General features: G+C 52.6%; 7 protein-coding genes across 7 annotated transcripts; 1 reads left to right on the top strand and 6 right to left on the bottom strand.

Annotated features, from left to right (window-relative positions):
• Positions 1 to 432: 432 nt before the first annotated feature.
• On the bottom strand, positions 433 to 2,561 carry J4E90_005103 (uncharacterized protein; the record flags this gene model as incomplete). Its single annotated transcript, XM_051434661.1, has 2 exons — positions 433 to 827; positions 911 to 2,561. The coding sequence occupies 2 exons, from the start codon at positions 2,559 to 2,561 to the stop codon at positions 433 to 435; spliced, it is 2,046 nt and encodes a 681-aa protein (XP_051291917.1).
• Positions 2,562 to 3,173: 612 nt separating this feature from the next.
• On the bottom strand, positions 3,174 to 4,506 carry J4E90_005102 (uncharacterized protein; the record flags this gene model as incomplete). The annotated part of the gene is made up of 2 exons (XM_051434660.1): positions 3,174 to 3,794; positions 3,856 to 4,506. The coding sequence occupies 2 exons, from the start codon at positions 4,504 to 4,506 to the stop codon at positions 3,174 to 3,176; spliced, it is 1,272 nt and encodes a 423-aa protein (XP_051291916.1).
• A 2,581-nt stretch (positions 4,507 to 7,087) lies between these two features.
• J4E90_005101 (uncharacterized protein) lies at positions 7,088 to 8,311 on the bottom strand (the record flags this gene model as incomplete). Its single annotated transcript, XM_051434659.1, has 1 exon — positions 7,088 to 8,311. The coding sequence occupies one exon, from the start codon at positions 8,309 to 8,311 to the stop codon at positions 7,088 to 7,090; it is 1,224 nt and encodes a 407-aa protein (XP_051291915.1).
• A 3,505-nt stretch (positions 8,312 to 11,816) lies between these two features.
• J4E90_005100 (uncharacterized protein) lies at positions 11,817 to 12,573 on the bottom strand (the record flags this gene model as incomplete). Its single annotated transcript, XM_051434658.1, has 2 exons — positions 11,817 to 12,439; positions 12,492 to 12,573. The coding sequence occupies 2 exons, from the start codon at positions 12,571 to 12,573 to the stop codon at positions 11,817 to 11,819; spliced, it is 705 nt and encodes a 234-aa protein (XP_051291914.1).
• Positions 12,574 to 14,843: 2,270 nt separating this feature from the next.
• Positions 14,844 to 15,518, top strand: J4E90_005099 (uncharacterized protein; the record flags this gene model as incomplete). The annotated part of the gene is made up of 2 exons (XM_051434657.1): positions 14,844 to 15,292; positions 15,350 to 15,518. The coding sequence occupies 2 exons, from the start codon at positions 14,844 to 14,846 to the stop codon at positions 15,516 to 15,518; spliced, it is 618 nt and encodes a 205-aa protein (XP_051291913.1).
• Positions 15,519 to 15,813: 295 nt separating this feature from the next.
• J4E90_005098 (uncharacterized protein) lies at positions 15,814 to 16,503 on the bottom strand (the record flags this gene model as incomplete). Its single annotated transcript, XM_051434656.1, has 2 exons — positions 15,814 to 16,340; positions 16,395 to 16,503. 2 exons carry the CDS (start codon positions 16,501 to 16,503, stop codon positions 15,814 to 15,816), a joined length of 636 nt encoding a protein of 211 aa, XP_051291912.1.
• A 996-nt stretch (positions 16,504 to 17,499) lies between these two features.
• J4E90_005097 (uncharacterized protein) lies at positions 17,500 to 18,332 on the bottom strand (the record flags this gene model as incomplete). The annotated part of the gene is made up of 2 exons (XM_051434655.1): positions 17,500 to 18,028; positions 18,082 to 18,332. 2 exons carry the CDS (start codon positions 18,330 to 18,332, stop codon positions 17,500 to 17,502), a joined length of 780 nt encoding a protein of 259 aa, XP_051291911.1.
• Between the last annotated feature and the right edge of the window lie 1,753 nt (positions 18,333 to 20,085).

The following is a 20,085-nucleotide window of genomic DNA, read 5'->3' as shown; positions in this document are numbered from 1 at the left end:
AAGGATCGCGCGGGCGGCAATATGGTGGGGTAGGCGCGAGGCTGAGATGTCTAATTAGGCAGCGGTGATGAGTGGTTGACTGGCGCACAGGCAGCGATAGGGTATCATCGACGGATAACAAGCTGCCAGAATATACGAATGAGCTTGCGCTACCGTATGGATTGGGTCACATCGAGTGCGGGGTGACCGAATTTTGGAAGTTTGGAAGAAGCGCACGGTTGTGTCACGTGTTTGTGTCTTCCACGTCCGATCTTTGCAGCGAGCAGATGCAGCTGATGACTTCAGCCCATCTCATGCCCACTGTTCTTCCCAGACTACTACGAATACTATCTAGAATCTTTCACAGATCGATGATCCACCCTGAACATATGCAGAGACAGGCCGGCTCAGAAACCTAGCCCATGGCGTATACTGTCCATCTTTATCTAATCATTACGTACCACCCAGACAATATGAACAGTCCTTGTAGCATAACCCTTTCTTCGGTTGCAGCAGTATCTTCCAAGCAACGCTAGCCCACAGTATCTCACTGAACTCGGCGGCCATGGGGATACTGACAGATTCTAAATGCAGGCGTTCTATGTCCTCGTCCAAGCCCTGCGCCTTATCGGTAATGTATGATGCAGGCTCGGTGAACTCAGCTCTCTTGGACCGCTTTGTCTGCTCTTCTTTCGCACACGATTTCTTGGTCGAGTCTCTGTATTGTTCTGGAGACTGTGCGTTCGTACTCTCCGTGCTGGTAAAGCTTGCACCAAGGAATAGAGTCTCTTTAGCGAGGGGCGCAAGTCTCTGCTCGAAGCGGAGAGTGAACTGGAAAGTGTCCAGATCTGCCACGCGCGTTAGTCTTATGTCAGTATCGCACCAATACCAAACTCACTCAGTAATGGCGAAAGCCGTCGCCTGAACGCACGCTTCCCCAGAGCCCTGTCAGCCCATCCACTAGAGTCGATTGTCGCTTGCTTCTTGTTTGGTCCTTGAAGCTGCGGATCCCACTTGCTGCTCCTGATACCATGAAAGAATGCACTCTGTATCCACAACCTCAAATCAAATGTGGGGCTGTTCAGGAGTTGCGAGTGGTGGTCAGCGTGACGTAAGAACACCCTGACGCCAAAGGCCGGTTGGGGTTGTCTGCTTGCTTCTGGAGCCCACTCGGAGAATGGCGCTGATGACCCTGAACAGCGCCACATTTCCAGAGGCCGTAAACGATAAAAAGCCTCGAGTTCTTGGCGCATGTCGCCGGTTACCTCTTGGGACCCACTATGGAAGGTCACTTTGATGCCTTTGCGACCGAGGCTTGTAAGTAGGTCAAGGTAATCCAGCCGACCCAGATCGAAAGCGTTGCACAGTATGATGAGTTGTTTACACGGCGTGTTGAAATATAGCTCAACGTGCTTGAGTCTCAGGTCGCCCACGGGAATTTCGTTTATTCTTTGCAAAAGAGCAAATGTCCATTTGTTACACGAGCGCAGGCGAAGGTGTTGGATAGTGAGTGGTATGACTTTGGAGCGTGCCTCTGCTAAAGTCTTTTTAGCCGGAAGCGCATCATTGACACGTGCTGCATCAGATTTGGCTGCAAAAGAGAAGACTATGTCGTCCGGGCGCCCAAGAATGCCCATGGGTATGTCAAGCCGCTTCAATCTTGCGAAATCCGCCAGCGTGATTATGTGCGATCCCATACTCCTCCATTTGGCATCGTGCGACTCAAGAACCTCGATGGTGGGCGGCCCTTTCCATCTGGTGTTCTCCGCGATTGTGAGAGCTTCGAGCTTGGCCTGGAACAGTGGTAACGCTGGCCCTTGAAATGGAGCACGGGGTAGCATCTCAAGATTCAGAGCTGGAAAGACTAGAGGTGCCCGCTGAAGTGAACGTGGCGGTTGGCTGGAGAAAAATGGCCTCACTTCCGGTAGCTGGACAGTCACCGATTTGATGTTGGGACACGACATCGCGAGAAGATTAAGGTAAAGCGCTGGTTCCTTCCTCCATATGGTGCCGACTGAGGCGTTGCTCTCCCAAACCCGGCTCCAGTCCGGGGTATGTCCAGTAGTCGTAGAGATGGCTGCGCCAAGACCTTCCAGTATGTCCAGGTCGGGACCGTTTTCATTCGCGCAGAAACAGCCTACGTGGTGACTGCACCCGAAATCCCCAAGAATGATACTGAGTACCTTGCTAAGGAGTTTCGGCTGATAGCTAAGCATTCGCAAGAAGCCTTTGATGTTCCTCCCCGACACGATCAGCTCTCGCACGATGGTCTCTTGAACAATTTCTCCAAGACGTTTGTTGACCAGTCCAAGATTAAAGATGTGCGCAGTGCCGAGCATGTTGGAAGCTACCATTTCAAGGAGTTCGGATGGAAGGCGGAGCATTCCGTTGTTTTGGACAAGGTGGGTGTCGACTTCGTCCAACAGCGCAGATGTATCGTGCTGGTCGCCATCTTGGGAGTCTTCGGGGCTGAATTCTGGTATCGCGGCTTCCCGCGAGAGAGGTGGTGTCTTAATTCCGTTTGCGGGACTCGCTACGCGTCGCTTCCTGGGACTAGAGCTGAGTGGCGTCATCGGCGCCATCGCGGTATGAAGAGGGTGAGATGTGGTTTGGGTGGTTGAGTTGAAGCACAGATTATCGCGCTGGTATATTGATATTCTGACAAATATCCATGGGTGCATGTGAGTACTGTGGGTCAGTCACAAGGGCGGCTACCGCGGTACCTGCATATGGTCAGTTATCGGGTGACGTAATCGAGTGAATGTAGTGGGGTATCACTTGAACAACCTCCCTAGACTGTGAAAGAATGTCTTCGCCTCGTAGCTTAAATGTAAAGAAAGTGTATTGCGCAACATGTGTACCGTGGCTGCTCGTTGACTGAGGTGCAAGGAGGGTGTGACACGTCCGCGCCAAGCCGCTAGTATACAAGCAGGTGACTCGTTCCAATGCTCTTTCCATTGACGCGCATGCCCTACCAAGATAAGGAACGATAGCTACGCGCACGCGTGGGTATAAGGATGTTCATTTCGTGTTGCTTCAAACCTTGCTCGATATTGCAGTATCGCGTCGCATCCCGGTGCGTCATGTCACCTCCACCCTAAAAGACGGCACTCACATGCCCAAGACCGACAGCGGCGATGGGATGTACTCTTCCTAAAACACATTCATCCATCAAATTACCGACTTTATACTACCTACGTCTCCTTAGTTGTAACCCTAAGGAACTGCAGCTCCTTGGGCTTATGCGCCGAATGCCCATTGCGGTCAACCAAAGGGGCGACAGCAAGCACATTGCCACTCTCATCTTCAAGTTTGAAGTCAAAAGTAGCAATAAAGTACGCCGTGATGATGTTCTGCTCGAGTTTCGCAAAGCGCATGCCCAAACACGGATGCCGTCCTGACCCCCAGCCAAGGAAGCCATGTGCTGACTTCTTCTTGTCCTCCGCACGATCTGGCATGTATCGAGCCGGATCCCACTTCTGTGGGTCGGGATAGATCTCTGGATCGTAGTGTATGTCGCCCGGGGCGTATGTAACGAATGCGCCGGGTGGTATGACTTCGTCGCCGTTGCCCGTGGGTATGTTCTTGCCGCTGATGTTCCGCCTGAAGGCCGTGCCGAGCAGGTTCAGACGTAGGGAGTCTCGCAGGCACATGTCGATGACTGGGAACTCGCCCTCCCATGCCTCTATAGGTACGTCGTCGAGCTGCTGGAGCAAGGGTGCGGTCGGGTTCTTAGCGTACCTCGCCGCATTACTGCGGACTTCGTCGTTCGCTCTGGCGAGCCACTCGGGTGAGGTGGCGAGATAGGACATTACCTAGTTGACATTAGCTTATATTCTGTCGGTGCAAGGTATAAGGAGGCTTGGATTTACTTACCCAGGCTACATTTATACCGCTGTTGAGTAGACCGGCGAACAACGCTCCAACGACGAACTGAGCGACTCTCTCGGCGCGATCACCCTGATCCAGCAAGTACTGCAGCGCATCATCGTGCTTCTCGTCGCTTGACGCACGCTTCTTGATGATTTTGTCGATCATCACATACAGTTGCGCTCCTGCCCAGTTCCGTTTCAAGAGAGCCGGTAAAGGGAGCTTCGGAAACAAGACTGACGTAGCGGTAGAGCTGCTTTCAATCGTCTCAAACATCTTTAGAACCTCCTCCAGCATCTGAGGGTCTTCGGCAATCTCAGTAGCGCCTACCATGCGGATGGTGAGACGGAAGACGATCCGGTACAGGCTCTCAAAGGGATTGGTGCGGCCACTGGGCTCATTCTTGATGGCTTCGAGAGCTTGCTTTGTGTCGGATATCAAGATAGGCAGCTTGCGACGGAATTGGTCGTTCTTCAAGAAGAAATTAAGACGGCGATGGAACATGGCGCTGAAGCTGAGATTGTTATCCTCGGCGGTGATGGTCCTGGAAACTTTGGGCGAGTTACCGAACAACACAGCATATCCTTCGGTGAAGCCCAGATCTTTCGACTCGAAGAACAGCTGGCGCCCTTTATCTCCTGAAAGCGCAACAATCATGTTCGGCCCAGCATGGAAAGAGAAGGTTCCCGTCTTGGACTGGTCGCGTCGCTCGCTTCACCATTCCCATCTTCGGGTCCAGAAACCAAGAGCTCCGACGACTGGAAGATCGTCTTTGACTTGAGGTGGCGCATTCTTAGGGACGCGATGCGAGTAGGACAGTGCGCCAATAGCGCATGCTGTCAAGGCTAGCCCGACTATCGCGAAGAAGAGGGGGTTGATATCTGAAAACCGCTGGAGGACATCAAGTACCGCCATCTTGCTGGAGAAATACGACTGGTGACTGCAGTGAGTAGCGCAGGGTTTTATGGCCTTCTCGGGTTTCGCCGCGCTGAGAAGGGGTTGAGGGCAACCCTGATATAGATAATGAATGCAGTCGCAAAACGAGCGCGCCACAGCTCTTATGTGGAGCCTGCATTCCAGAAAGGTACTGCTGCAGGATTGGCGACGCCTGGCGCATCATGGATCATAGCTCATCGGTGCTGCGGCAAGCGTGGTAGTGACGCTGCGCATGGCAAGATCAAGCAAGTGTTAGAGTGAAACAGTAACAGGGCTACGAATTGGCCGATATACTCGGTGGCGACACAATCAGCATGCTCGCTCGTATTACTACGGGCGTTTGTCTGGAAAGATGCACATGTGTGATCGCTTGACGCTGCTCCATCCATTCCCCGGCCCGTCCTGCAGTCGTAATCCTCGGCATCGCAACCACAATTCAGACAACCATCGGCCATCGGTTCGGCACTCGGGTTCCGACTGTGAGTGTCTAAACGAGACACACCAAGCACACGGCCACCGGATAATATACCTCGTCTGCAATGGCTTGCGTAGACGTGAGCCCGAGAAGGTGGATCCGATAGTCACCACAGCACCTTCCTTTTTGATCCTGGCACTGAGGAAGCCGCAGCCGAGTAGGATCCATGGTCTTTTGCTGTATCTTCTCGAGAAGAGTGAGGACTCCAGGGCCCTCGCTCGCTAAGGAAGCGAGCCATAGGATTAAAGCCGGCATATGACTGCTGTTTGCACCCGTTTGCCATGACATGAACAGGTGTGAGCTCGCGCGCAACCTCATTGTATCCTCCCCTCCCTCTCCCCAGTCTAGTGTAGCTGTCACTGCCCATAGCATCGACGGGCACGGCGCGAACAGAGATGTCCATGTCCATGCCCGTGCGTATACCCATAAGGTCGTGCTCCATACTGTTCGGACCTGCTCTTTGTATGTGCTTTCGTTGTGTATCGACGTGATCTAATGAGATCAAGTTCCGTTCGGGACTCCTTGTGGGCTTCTGCGGTGTGCCTGCTGGTCGATACCGGGGATGCTCGACAATGATACCGTCAGGCCGCTTGATCGCGCGATGCTTCTTCGTACAGCGCTGGGGTTTACTCTCAAGTGTCATTGTGATACTGAGGTCGGCGTTCGGAGGTAGGCTCGGGGGGATTTGCTCGTCCGATTCGATCGATTTGGACGACGTGTGTCTTGGTTCGCGCATGTGGAAGTGAGAAGACTTGTAAAGTGCTGATTGCGTAGTGAGAGTTTGAATGTGATGTATCTGATAGTGATAGCATCCGCCATGTCAGTGTACAACGCTTACCTTTGTATACTGGACGTCAGCGCAACGCGCAGTATACCCAACGCAGTCTTCAACGACGTAGCATGGTCTAAAGGGTCCAGATCTCTCCCATCGAGATCATAAACTCTCCACCTCCCTCATCTTACCCTCTCTGGCACGACAAGCACACCGTAGAGTAGATGCCTTGCGCACAAGTGAGCCTGATCGACCGTAGCCACACCACAACGACATCATACCCAGGTCCTGCGGTCACGATAATGGCGGTCTGGACCCGTCTGCAGCCCTATGGTATAGGAGCCCGTTAGAGCACGGCAGCTCTGTCCGACATTTTGGTATATCCAGAGCTTCGACCGACGTCATATCGAATGCGTCGCACGGGAATCTAGATCATCAGAGCGACGATTGCGCTGCTGAGCCCCTGTCGCGTCTCGTGGCCGTGAAGGGGTGCGCCTCAGCTCAAGCGCGTGCGGCCACACAGCCCCCTGCGCAGCATCGCGAACATGTCGTCATACGTGAAGCTGGCAGCTGGAGTAGGCTTCGTGGGATCATCTGCGCGGGTATCGGGGGCAGGCGTCTGAAATGGCCAGAGGGTCTGGATTTTGATATCGTGGGGGCCACAGGAGGCAAGATGGCGAGAGGGAGGCAGGAAGGACGGAGCGAGTGGGACCGGTAATGATGTCAGGGCGCGTGCGCAACAGCAGACGGGGGTGAGCAACCCATCGCTTCTTCACAACACCGACACGACGCCTGGCACTGCACCACTGCAAAATAACTGTGAATACCCATGACCATTTTCCATTCACTTTTGTATTCTCTTCAAACTGTCAGCTATTTGAGTCCAGCGCAGCTCGATTGACTACAGCCGCCCTTGCGTGTCCGCCGCCACCGCTTTTCACACACTCAGGTCGTCATTCCTTTTTGAATCGCCTCAATAACCCCTTTCCAACCACTGCAGCGCTTGTACAATTCATATTGTAGAGAGCTCCGTGGAACTGTCGAAGACGACGGCATCAAGGAGACCTTAGTACATAGCCAAGTGCTGCCATCATCTCAGGTTCCTTCTCCAACTGATCATGTGTAGTGGCCAGACACTTCTCGATGACAGGAATGAGATCACCGGTGCTATAATGCCTTTCTGGCTGTCTCGCGTCCGCGTAAAGTTTCCTGGTCGCCAAGGCAGTAGTCAGGTTACCGCTCGGTTCCTCCCATCGTATCTCGCGGAATTTAGTAGTGCCAAACGCGGTGGTCAGGTCAACACGCGATGCCCGCCATCTCCGAAGCGCAGCCGGGAACTCCTTGTTGTTGGAATAGGGAATGGATCTATAATGCCAGCCCATGGAGACGATGTTATACGGATACAGCAGCTGGACTTCGCGCAATCTTGGAAAGTTGACATCATCAGCTATCAGATTGTCGAGCCACTGTGTGCCTGGCCATAAATTTTCATGGCTAATGCTCGTACGGAGAGACTCGAGGGATGAAGGGAGTACGTGGCGAAGCTCAGCCGTTGCTGGATCACGAATGCGATGTCCGAATGTAACCCTGTCGTGGATGCATAGCTTGTCGAATAGGTATTGGTATGGGATCACCAGCCGCTTGAGACTTGAAAAGTCTACCGGGTCCAGGCCCATGATCAGACCGTTGTGCAGATATTCACTGACAAGACTAACTTCGACATTGATCTCCTCGAGTCGCGCTTGAAGATCCGATCTCGCTTGTCGGATTGGTTGATGCGTTGATATGGTTGCAGGCTTGTTGTGACGGATGAACGCATGATATGCGTCGTTGACTTCATCGAAGATGGCGCCGGACATTCCATTGAAGGATGTAGCCTTCAGACTATGCGCAAGAGTAAAGAGAACGGTCATGCTCTCGAAAAAGCATACTGTCCATCTTTCCGCGTCTGTCGTGCTATGCTCATAGCAACCCCTGCTGATCTTCCATGCGGTGTAGTGTTTTTGGTATGAATCACGCGCTACGTCCATCGTCATTGGTCCGAGACGAAGATGGGTGAAGGACGCGACCAGATCTGGATGAATTCGCAACATCGCGTTCAGCTTCCACAGGTTTGTGGGCTCGACAGTCGCTCGTTTGATAAGACCTTCTTGTGATATTGGACGCATACGACGACAAGTGAGCGAGAGAGCGCGGAGGTCTACGATTTCGACTCCGCCAGTGATACTGACCAGGAGCTCATCGGGAAGTCGCAGTATCGCGGTCCTGGATTGCGACATGGCGGCGGGTTGTGAGTTGAATCTATTCCGGAAGTACAGATCTGTTGGTTTTGATTGTGAGTGGAAAAGGCTGGATTGTTCAATGTTGCTTGTGGCCTTGAGCCACGCTCGAGCCACGCTAACTGCATCGGGTAGGCTTCTAGTGGTGAGAGAGGAAAGAGTTCTCGGCAGTTGCACAATCGCAACGCGATTCACTATGGAAATTGCTAAACTTTACGGACCTCTCGCCCAAGTTGTACCGTCTCAGGCCACGTGCGCGAATTGCGGTCAGCGGACCCTTTTAATTCCATCCTTGCACTCGTCCTTCGCCGGGATCATAACACTGACTCTACCTCGACTGCAACATCAGTGGGCTACGATACACCTCATATGAGCGCACATTTCAAGCCATTTACCGCTCCTTCACCGGATCTGGAGGACTTGGGAGCGCCTAACGAAGCTGCACTCGCGTCAACAGTGTACCCTGGCGTCAATATCCCCATATAATACTAGTCGACGATCGAATTCCAAGGATATACACCTTCCATGACTTGCTACCTTCGACTACCACAATTGAATCACCACTCTACAGCACTGGTTCCGATCGAACGGAAGTTCGTGTAGACCATATCTTCAATATGCTCAAACGTGTGAAGATCGGCTCCGTCAATATGTCAGTCAATATCGGTAAACTGGTTATCATTTTCGTTGCGGTTCCCATACTCTACCACTCTCAGGTATCTTACTCTCCACAATGAGCACTCTGGAAAAGTCACTCTCTCATGTTCTGTTCAGTACACGATATGCTTACCAGTTTACTTACGTCGATCCGGCGGATCTTATCGAACAAGACTGCTGGATATGCCTGCGCACGTACTTTAGCCAAGAAGAGGACGACGAAGAGGGAAGTGACTCAAGACCCGAATGCCTACCCATAAGGTTACCATGCGGCCACATTGTTGGCCAACACTGTTTCGAGACCTACCGACGCGCCACCAACGATGTAGAACAATGCCTCTTGTGTCGCCAGAAGCTCCTTCCACTATTCCCTCGCACGAGATCCACTGCTTTTCTAGGCAGAGTATGTCGAACACCCTGGTTCCAGTGGCACGACCGCAAACTCGGATGGACCCCGTTCGGCGTCGAAGACATGGATGCATCAAGCAGCGAGATCAAAATGTACAACGGCGAGGTACTGACATGGTTCGACGTATTCATCATTATCGCGCACGACGAAGCCTCGCGCGCTTTTCTATTCATCACCCTTCCTATATTCGCTATCGTCGCTCCCATCGCGGTCTTCTGCCTGGCCTATCAGCGATTCGGGAATACACCTCCGTCGTACGTCGCTATCCACGATCCAGCTTTGCACGTTGCGTATGGCACATACTCGTACGGTTTGATGAAACGATTCCCTGAATTAAGACTCTTACGCGACATTGCAACTGGGCATGCAATTTATGACCGCGCGCGTTCTGGCGCGCGTTCTGGCGAGGATGTCGTACCTGCCGTTTTCTTCATAATTGCAGGCTTTGCGTTTACTCGTTTGACATACGAAACACACTTTCCAAGGTCGAGCAGGAATATGTTGAAGTTTCTAGTGTACGGGCGGCTGGTGTATGCTGTGTTGGGGTTTAGCGTTATCATGAGCTTCGGGTTTCTAGACATTTTTGCATACCTGACTGTGGCGACTCTCGTCCTCCTAACTGCGAATGCGCGGGCAAGAGGAAGTATCCAAAATGCATAGTTCTGGAAGGAGCACGAAGCAAGAGTAGGCGACTGAATAGAATGTTGACTTTACAGTGCGGAAATGAGATTCATATAGTTCGACATGTGGTACGGCTGCACAAGAACGATCTTGAACAGTGTTTGGGTGCAAGTGGCGTTGTGAATTATCAACACCTCTTTTGTCCTCTTACGACCTTCATATGTACGATCTCCGTGAACCGCTTATAATTCGGGCATGCCTCGTTCACGTCTCAAGCTCAAGGAATCCTGATCACCATATCTGGGGATCCAAAACAATATGTCTATGCCTACCAAACCCTCGCTTCTCGACCTACCCAACGAGCTCCTCCTCCAGATTGCCAGCTATCTAGAGTCCGACGTGAGAATCGACAAAGACGATGGCTATGGCTCGCCCACTTGGCTTCCTCTCCATCCCAAAGATCCGCCGACAGCTACACTTCCCCAGAGTGCCGCAGAGACACGGCAGAAACATAGAGAAAGCACGCAACCACTAGTGAATCTAGCATTGACCTGTAAGCGGCTTGCACCCATAGCGCAAGAATTTTTGTTCAAAAATGTATCGCTACCGCGCCAATTACAAGACCGCGAACCGTCGTACGACGGCTTTTATGCATCACCGATTCTGCATTTCTTGCGTACAATTATCGAGCGCCCCGATCTAGTGAAAAATGTGTGCAGTCTAGCGACATGGTTATGGAAAGGTGTGCCTATACGGCCGTTACAATACCTGAGCGAGTCGTCGGACCATGTCCCAGGCAGTTTAGCAGCAAAGATGGCCAACATTATCTACACTCTCCCGGATGGCTCCCAGCGATCCGGCGCAGGTCACGCACGATGGATACAGAGCCTCTCCTGCCCGAGCGAACTCATGGTCGCTAGTTTGATATTAGCGTCTTTGCCTCAACTGCGCGCCGTCGAGATCTACGCCAAAGCAGCACCCAGTTCCAACAACGTGTATGGCAATCTTGGCTGGTTTCTCAGGCGAGAGGAAGAAACTGGCATTTGTTGGCTGAGTCAAGGTCTAAGCATGACGAATATAAAAAGTCTGACTTTGTCTACCAACCTTGATTGGTTATGTATCAACATCAGCAGTCTCACACATCTGACCCTGGACTACAACGGGCGGCACCCGTTCGTAAACTTCCTCGAGGGAGACATCGCGCCCATCATAAACCTGACTATCCTCTGGGAATGCAACGATAATGTCGATCCACTAGGAAGGTCACAACGTAAGAATGGAAAGAAGCTCAGGTACTTGTGTAGAAGGCTCAAAAATCTACACACGCTTCGTTTCAACTCCTCAGCGTACTTGCTTACTAGGAAAAGACCCCCCCACACGATGGAACGCGTAGTCTTTCAGCCAGCTGACGCGTTGGCTTTCAAGTTTGCGGAGAAGATTTGCGGTTGTGCTTTGGGTTATCGCCTCGATAGGTTGCGTGTTGTTGAGCTGCATAGGTTCATCGAAGGGCCTGTGCCTGCTACGGTCGTGCTAGAAAATATTCGGACTCGGGATGCCGTAACTAGGCAGGACGTGTGGACTGTGTGGCGGTCTGAGCTGGGCTGTCCCTCAGTGAGTACTGGTCGTCTATCAACAAACAAAAACTTTCAACTCGATGATTAGAGGTAACGGGATGGCTTGAAGATCGTAGTGAGTAAGTCACAAATTGACACATTGGTCGCGGTTGGGTTCTGACGAATTGATAAATCGCGTCTTTGTTGCCAATGACGCTCTTCTTTAACGTTTATTTATCATCTACCAACTTCCTCATTGGCGCATTCACCAGAGGTTCAGCGCAGCAGCACCAGCAAGGGCCAGTAACGCCGAGCCCTCAATGCCGTACTTGGAAGCGGCACCGGTGCTCTCGGGCAGAGACGCGGACGCCGATCCAGATCCACTGGCAGCAGGTGTAGACGCTGAAGAAGCCATGGTGCTAGTCGGCATGATAGATCCACTGGGTGTCATCGCGCCTGTGCTAGCACTCCTCATAGTAGTGGCAATAGTGCTGCCAGCTTGCGCTGAGGCAGTCATGCTGGTCGCGGCACTTGCAGCAGGAGTCAAGAGGCTGTTTCCAGCAACGACGGTTGCAGAAAGGAACTGCACGTCATCACTGGAGAGTGTCGCAGTGATGGGTTTGCCGCCCGTATCGTCATTGCCACCAAGCTGGTTCACCGTGCAAGTCATCTCGACTGCCTTCTCGTTGTAGTCGCATCCGAGGCTCATGGATATCGTGTCGGTAGACATTTGGGCTTGGAAGCGCGTTTGCGAGAGGATGGTGACATCGAGACCTGGGCCCCAGCCGCACTCGCTATCGTCGACGCCCGTGGGGCATGCGATGTGGAACTCGGTAGTGGAAGGGTTGGCGGTGTTGATGGTTGCGACAGGGTCGATGCCGTCGTAGCCTACGCTTGTTAGACTTTGATCTGCGGTGCTCCTCGGGCGGGAGTGACGTACCACCAGGGAAAAAGAAGCTGACGACGTCTTCAGCACAAGCCGCGCTTGCCAGGATGGAGAGGATAGCAATGGATTGACGCATGGTGGGTTTGGTGGGTCTCGTAAAAAACAAGGATTAGATTAGGGTATAACGGTCGGAGTTGCGCAAGTACAAAGAATGACTGGATTGGGTATAAATGAGTGTGTGGTCGCAAAAACGACTGACGATACGAGGAGCTGAGGCTTGACGGCGTGCAGACGCCTGTACGAGGAGGCGCATTGCTACTTAATATTTTCCCCTGACCTTGGTAACAAGGCTTGTTCGGCTAGTTGCCGCAGACAGGCTGAATGCTAGTGTCGATCTGCGTTAGCCGTGTGGGTTATCTTGTGGGAAATTAGACAATGCCATCCAGCGGAGCTATCCAGCCAATTAATTTTGCAACCCTGGCAGGCATAGGATGCGTTGTCATGTTCATAGTGCCGGTAGATGAATTTGACAAGAGCTTGACATGGTTCCCAGATGTTGTTCACCGGTTCCTACGCGCGAAGATCGCGGATCCAGAGCAAGGGATTGTTCGTTCCAGTTTGTTTCTAAAGGCAGAGTCTTCTACCGATTCGATGTACGCTTAGGAGGCAGCGATCCCTTTGGCGCGAGCGTTATCGATTTTCGGATGCAAGTGAGCGAGATTGTAATTCTCCTCGGCCGTAAAATCTGCTGCACGATTCGAGGACCAGGTCATCTGGCGATGCGCCGCGCCGTGGCGAAGCGCATAGCCTTCGAGAATTTCATGGCACCGGCAGAAACTGAGACGTTATTCTCGCCGGCCGAGGCTTGGGGATACCAGTTTCAGGCCGCGACCATCGGACGAACGTGCGAATTGCCGATCATCGGCTTTTTCAGACTTTGTCGCATGGTGAAGAGCGTTTTGTCACCCCCTGGGCATGTTGGACAAGGGAATGTTGGTGGAAGGGAGGGACGTGGGATGATGGTTGTGCGGAGAACTGCAGGAACAACCGGCAGCTGCCCCACTTGGCAAATCACCGTAAGGTCCGATAAGAGCAGCACTGCACGCGCGCCATAACACCAGCCTGGGCAAAGTCATCCCTTTGAGTCTTCTGAGCCATCTTGCGACATACGCACAATTCGTATCAAACTGAAATTGCGGCTAGTTGTACTATCAGCAGCCCAAGGCTGGCCAGCGTCGTGAACTCCGTACCGCCCAACTCGCCTTAGCATGAGATGGCATCTCCCTCAACCGCGTCGCAAACGACTAACGGTATTCTCATCCTATGGGGATCTGTTGACTCTGCCACAATCGATCAAGATGCACTGAACGATTGGTGGACCAACGAGCACCTGCCCGAGCGTGTATGCCTCCCGGGCTTTCAACGCGCGCGCCGTTACCGCACACAGAAACCCAGCGATGGCCTGGACAACTATCTAGCCTTGTACGAGACTTCACGCGTCCAAGATCTCGCGTCTACCGAGTACCTGTATGCGCTCAACCACCCGACGAAGAGGACTGTTCAGTTCATGCCATGTCTGGCGCAGATGAGCCGCTTCGCGTGCGAGAGGATCTGGTCGAATCCCTCATCGATCTCGAAACCTGATCATGCGACCAGCGACAACGGGTGGCTTTTGATGCTGGTGTTTGAGGTCGCTAATGCTACCGATGATCCAATCTCTCGTATTGATGACTGCCTCAGGCGCAAAGAGCATGGCGCGTTAGCGGAAACAACGCATACTCTGATTGCAAAAGTAAACGCAGACATTACAAGAGTAGGAACGATGAGCAGGTCTTACGACGATGTCCAGTTCAACGCCTCGAGTGATGGCGATAGCACACAACCGGCTGACACCTTCATTGCAGTATTCGAGTTTGACCGCAGTGCTGACGGCCCAGAACATACCCAGTTTCCAAACAGCGAGTGGCTTGCATCTCTCACCACCATCTTGACAGCCGCCGGGCTACATATTCGATACATCAACACCTACACGCTCCTAGCCTCGCTCGCCAAAAACCAGATCGCGTGCTGACAGCTTGACACGACGTCCGCCTACGCCAGGCTGGCCGCCTAAACTACGCGACACGCTTGCGGTATCGCGCGCCCTAGTTCCAGGCACCCGGCCCAATCGCGCACCACCTCCCCACCAGGGCGCGCGAATTTGAGTATAGAAAGATGCCAAATTTGGGATTCTGAGGTCTGTGGCTGGCAGGGGTATGCTTCCCGTTGTTCCTGAGGCGCAACCGGTGAAGCTGCCAGCCCCACGATAAAGAACGCTGCGACGCCCGCATCGTGTGCTTACATCTGCTTCCTCTCATTTCTTGCTACCACGAAAGTAACGGCGTATCTTCTACCAAGATGCCGTCCATGAACCTACCCACGAGCTTCGGGCCCTTCTCCGCCCTCCCTCGCGATGCTTCTCCCCGCTTGCGCATCATCCAGAACTGCCAAATGGGCATTGCAATCCTCGCCGTGGTCGCCGCCTTCTTCACCCTCGTAATCCCATCGGAGCGCAAGCTGTTCACGTTGAGCCTCCTCTACACGCCCCTCCTGACCTCCATCACTACCGTCTACCTCGTCCGCCGAGAACAGAGGCGCGCCGTCGCTGGTACCCTCTCCAAGCAGAGGTACATCAAATACCAGTGTTTCAAAATGGCGGCTGCGATTGGCATGTCAATCATAGGGTTCATTGGACATGTCGCCAGTACACCAGCAAAGGGAGACGCGCACTTTGCCGGAGAGCGTGGATTGTGGATCAGTGGAGTCAAGATCAACACATGGCAGGGACTGTTGCTTTGGTTGAACTTCTTCAACTGGTAGGTCATCACTTTCCAATACCACAAGGGATTGTACTGATCAGAGTGCGTACTTAGGGTCTTCCTGTGGGCTAGCTTGTTCTACTCTTGCTGCATGACTGGTAGACAACAGGGCTCCATTGCTCTCACTGGCGAAGAGGCACGCATTGGCATCAACCCTGAGGAGGCTGACGATGAGGCTATTGCTCGTGCCCTTCAGGCTGAGGACCCCAATTGGCAAGGATAAAGTGGTCCGATAGAGCCGGTACCAGAGTTATTTTGTAGGTGATAAGAGGGTGAGAGATCGTCCCTCATATCGCGTAGCACATGAAACGCACCTCTCGCCACTTGGACAGCATGCACTATGGCTCCAAGTAGAACACGGCATGACGGGGAGGTTGATCAGATGACAGATATCTAGTATAGCATCGTAAACACACTCCTTCGATCAGTCTCTTCATAAGGACGGATTCTACATTTGCGTAAAACATTACTATCTACTCCCCCCCTCCCAAAACCAAGTGACCACGAACCCTCCCTTCCTACAGCACCAAAGCAGCCCACCCAAGAACCCCGACAACAACCACCGGCACCCCGACCGTCCCAGCAGCATCCGTAAACCCCGGCAGACCCGAAGTACTCGACGTGGACGGAGTCGGTTCGACAATAACAGTCGCCGTCGTCGTATCACTAGCAGAAGGAGCAGGAGCATACGGAGGCGCAGCACTGCTCTCCTCACCATCAGAAGCGACACTGCTCGGAGCGGGCACGAAATCCGTGGCTGTACCGCCCGATGGCTGGGGCGCAAGCCAAGTACTGAGGGCTATGCCGCCAGTCTCACTCGTCGAAGGCGCTGACTGCCAAGGCCCGGAGGAGCTCAGATCGAAAGTACCGGTGACACTAGCGAGGCTGGAAGGGATCTGCGTGATGACTGAGACGGTACGCGTAGTCGTAATGGTGGTGAGGGCCGTGGAACACGAGTCGTCGGAGCTGATGTCGGTAGGCTCTACGGGCGGTGGGATGGCAGGGTAGGACTCTATGTGCACTGAGTCGGGGACAGGAACGGAATCTGAGGTTATCAGTTTTTGATATTGGGATGATTGGATGGAAAGGGTGTACATACATAGATCTGACTCCGATCTCTTCTTCTCAATGCGAACTTCGCGCCGAATGCTTTGTGCGGCGGCAAGGCCGATGGCCATGAAAGCGACGAAAGACAGATGGTACTTCATGTTGCGATTCGGTGGGTTTGATGTATGGAACCTTGACAGAGTTGCTCGATTGCTAAGTCCTACGTTCAGGTGGGTTTAGGTGCGTATGAGGAAGTATCAGCAGCCGGCACGGTGGGGTGATGCTGGTTCTTATGTTGGGATATCAAACAATCATTTGATTCGTCCTCTCGTGATACCTATGTGCCGCGTATCTCTTACCAGGCAACATCGTCACACAGAGTACCAAGCGGGAAGACAATCTCTTTCATTCAATAGTCTTCGATTATCGGCTAGGTATACCACGCGCATGTTTCCTCTCGCGGCATGTTTGTTTCACAGCCGTAAGTACCCATAGCGCTTGTACGAGCGAGTCTGACCAATAATTCTATGCTTGATTGGCGGCCAAACGAAAGAACAGTTTAGATCAGGGGTATTGCGGCACATATGCGTTGTTGCACTTCATCCCAATAGTCTGTGTGAAATCTTCCCAAGCGCACACGGGCAAGCAGCCGCCCGTGACACGTTTTGTGTGGTAATGTCGTAGAAGCAACCCCCAATACTATCGGATCAGCCCTGGCCCGAACAGTGTGTCGTTCAGTCAGCAATAAGTCTGATCTGCGGTACTTGTGCGCATTACTCTCGCATCTGCAAACTCGTGCGGAGGATTGATCAGTGTATGCGCCACTTCCTTAAGCCCTTGGGGATAACCATCGTGTGCTCAAGCGACACGAAGACGCTGTGTGACATGAGAAGCCTGCATGCAGCCTCGTACCTCTTACATGACGATCAAGGGGCGTATGTAATGGCGATCTGCTGAGGCGATGCCATTTGCTTCAAAACAAGCAGCGTCACTGGTCCCATCACGCGTCCCTCTGGTAGGCCAATGGTCCCGGATTGCGTTGAGCGGGCTCGGTGCGATTCGTAGTCGGCAACAAGACGTAGCACTAGCGTCAGGAGGATCGTACCCCTTGTCTAAGTAGTTGCTAGGTGATGAATGTAGCGATTCGCAAGAATTGTTCAACCAACTTCCGATATGTTTGCTCGAGGAGGAAGATGTACTGCCGCCGGCATGGGGACATTTGGTCCTCCATCCAAACTTCTGGTCCTGCTCGGCACCGTGCTCTCCTGACGACAGTTCTCTTGGTGGGTTCTCGTGTTGTTCTTCGCTTCAGAGCTGAGATTATCGCTGCCAATCATATCAGGCTCCTTCTCCGCCCTAGGTTTCCAAGACGGCAATTCGTAATCAGGCACGGATGTGCTACCAGTAGAGGAATCTCCCGGTTTTCTCATGCGGACATCTTCTTGCGAGAACGAGATATGGTCGCTGCCGAACAAACCGCGAATGAGCGAACGTCGTTGCTGTGGTACTTCCGCAAACATATCGGCATTGAACATGTCTTCACCGGGCGAAGACGAGAAAGTCAAGAGTCGTGAAGGGTCATTACCAGGGTTCGGGCTGCCTAGGGCTATGGTCTTGATGAGGTGAGCCATGGACATTTCTATGTTGAGCTTGACCAGGTATGCAAGAGGATGGAACATAGCGTAGCTGTAAGAGTTAGTCGCGTTGAGCGAGGGTGCACTTGAGCAAGCCAAACTCACACAAATCCATTGGGGATGCTCATCGCGCCAATGATCAAGACGTCCAACAAGAGAGAGACGACAATGATGCGCTTGTTGAAACGGACCAGGCGATTGTACTTGCTTAAGCCGTTCTTAACCAGATCCGCATTGACGACGCGGATGAAATACCAATTGAGGTATCCATCGAGGAGAAGAAATAATACTTTCTCGGTGCGATCCCAAATAGCGTTAATTCGAACCCAACTGCGTCCATTAGTGGGCGTACTCATGAAAATCGGATTGCAGGCGTACTTTGAGCTTATCTGCAGCCGCGCAGGTATCCAGATAATGAACACGCTGATATTGATCAGGCTCACATAGATCGCGGCGCCTGCGACGAGGCGCCGGCCTTTGACTCGATCCCCAAGGATGATACGAATGCGATTGATAATAATTTGAGGCAGTAACTGAATCTGAAAAACCCAGCAAAGCACTGCTGATGTCAGCCAAGTACAGATGCCAAGGCCATGGTATACTTGCAGACTGAGAAGAAGAAGTAAAAGCTAGGTTCTATAATCCTCAACAAATACAACAGGCAATCGATGGCCAGAGCTACCGAAGCCGCGATTTCCAGCCAAACCATCCAGATATAGACACTGGTCCTCGGGCGCCGACATGCTTTCGTCTGCCTAATGGCGATGAAGGCTGCGGTTATGGCGAAGAAGTTGGTCAAACCGAACGCTGCAGCCGCTACAGCTATGTCTGCGCGAGTCACACGTATAGGGCGGTAGTTGTCGCGAACAAACGGACCCCAAGCACCGAAATCTTGGGGTGGAGCGATCTCTTCGCCCATAGGGAGTTCTAGGAGGCATTCGTTGCGGATGGTGTGGGATGCATAGTGAGATATGAGGTAGAGCCTACCAAGGCTATTAAGAAAATTTCGTTGTTTGGAGCGGCCCGTGGCTTGCACTATTGGGGGATCGCGGAGCCGATGGCGCTACCCCACAAAGTTCAGGATGTAAAGATCCGGTAACAACAAGGGACCATCGACGCGCGTGCATGATAGGCGTTCCATCGGAATGACACCTGAGCTCTGCACATCACGATACACCTCGATGCGAACACTTCTTACAACGGAATTGGATCGCTTGAGATGCCTTGAGCAGAACAACGGACTATGATGACGTCGATCGTATCTTGGATGGCTGTCGGGATCTTGGGCCGCATGTGCTGATTGGGCGAGTTGCGAATGAGATGTGATGGTGGCTTTGGTTTGCTTCTCCTCAACAGCAGCCAACGTTGTCTTTGCTGCAAGCTGAGTGCTGATCGCGATCGTTATGACCCTCTGGGCACCGCGTGGTTTAGGGTAGCGGATCTCGGTGGTTTTCAGTGGTAGTGCCTCCGGCCGAGCGCACTTGCCATATTTCTAGGTTTATCTTCATGACGTGAGAAAGACGCTGCCGTACATCACGGTATTGGGAAATTGTTAAGGCAAATAGCTCTGACTGCGTTTTCGCTGGTAGTTGTGAGGTAGGTAAATACACGACAGAAATGCTCGAGGCTGTGCTGATGGATTTGGCGGTGACTGATGTGAGGGGGTTGTGACGTATGAAGATCGGCGCCGCTCACTTAGCTCTTCTTACATAATCATCCAAATGGGCTGACAGGGCTCCGCTCAATTCCGTCGACAGATATCCCCACACTATACATAGGTCTCGCTCAAACAATGGCGCAACGTAGCGCAGGAGATTTTCGACCCGGATGACACGATGGGGACATCTGCTGATACGCTAGTAGGACTTGGCACGCAGAATGAGAAGACGTCGACTGAAGCTACACCAGGCCGAGTACAATACATTCACGAACACACTGTCGATTTTGGTGATGGCTTCATGAGCGAACTATTGAAAACTGGAGTCTGGATGCTTTCCCCTACTGGACCCTGCTCCATATATCAAGATCTCATCAGTGCTATCATTACGTGGCTCGTTTGCTTCTGGATCATCGACACCTTCAAAACCTTCCCCATGTGCCCCGCTTGCC

Source organism: Alternaria incomplexa (assembly GCF_024043165.1).
Source record: "Alternaria incomplexa strain BMP 0042 chromosome Unknown scaffold_6, whole genome shotgun sequence".
Taxonomy (NCBI): domain Eukaryota; kingdom Fungi; phylum Ascomycota; class Dothideomycetes; order Pleosporales; family Pleosporaceae; genus Alternaria; species Alternaria incomplexa.
The sequence above is the reverse complement of the archived record's forward strand: the minus strand, read 5'-3'. Positions and strand labels throughout refer to the sequence as shown.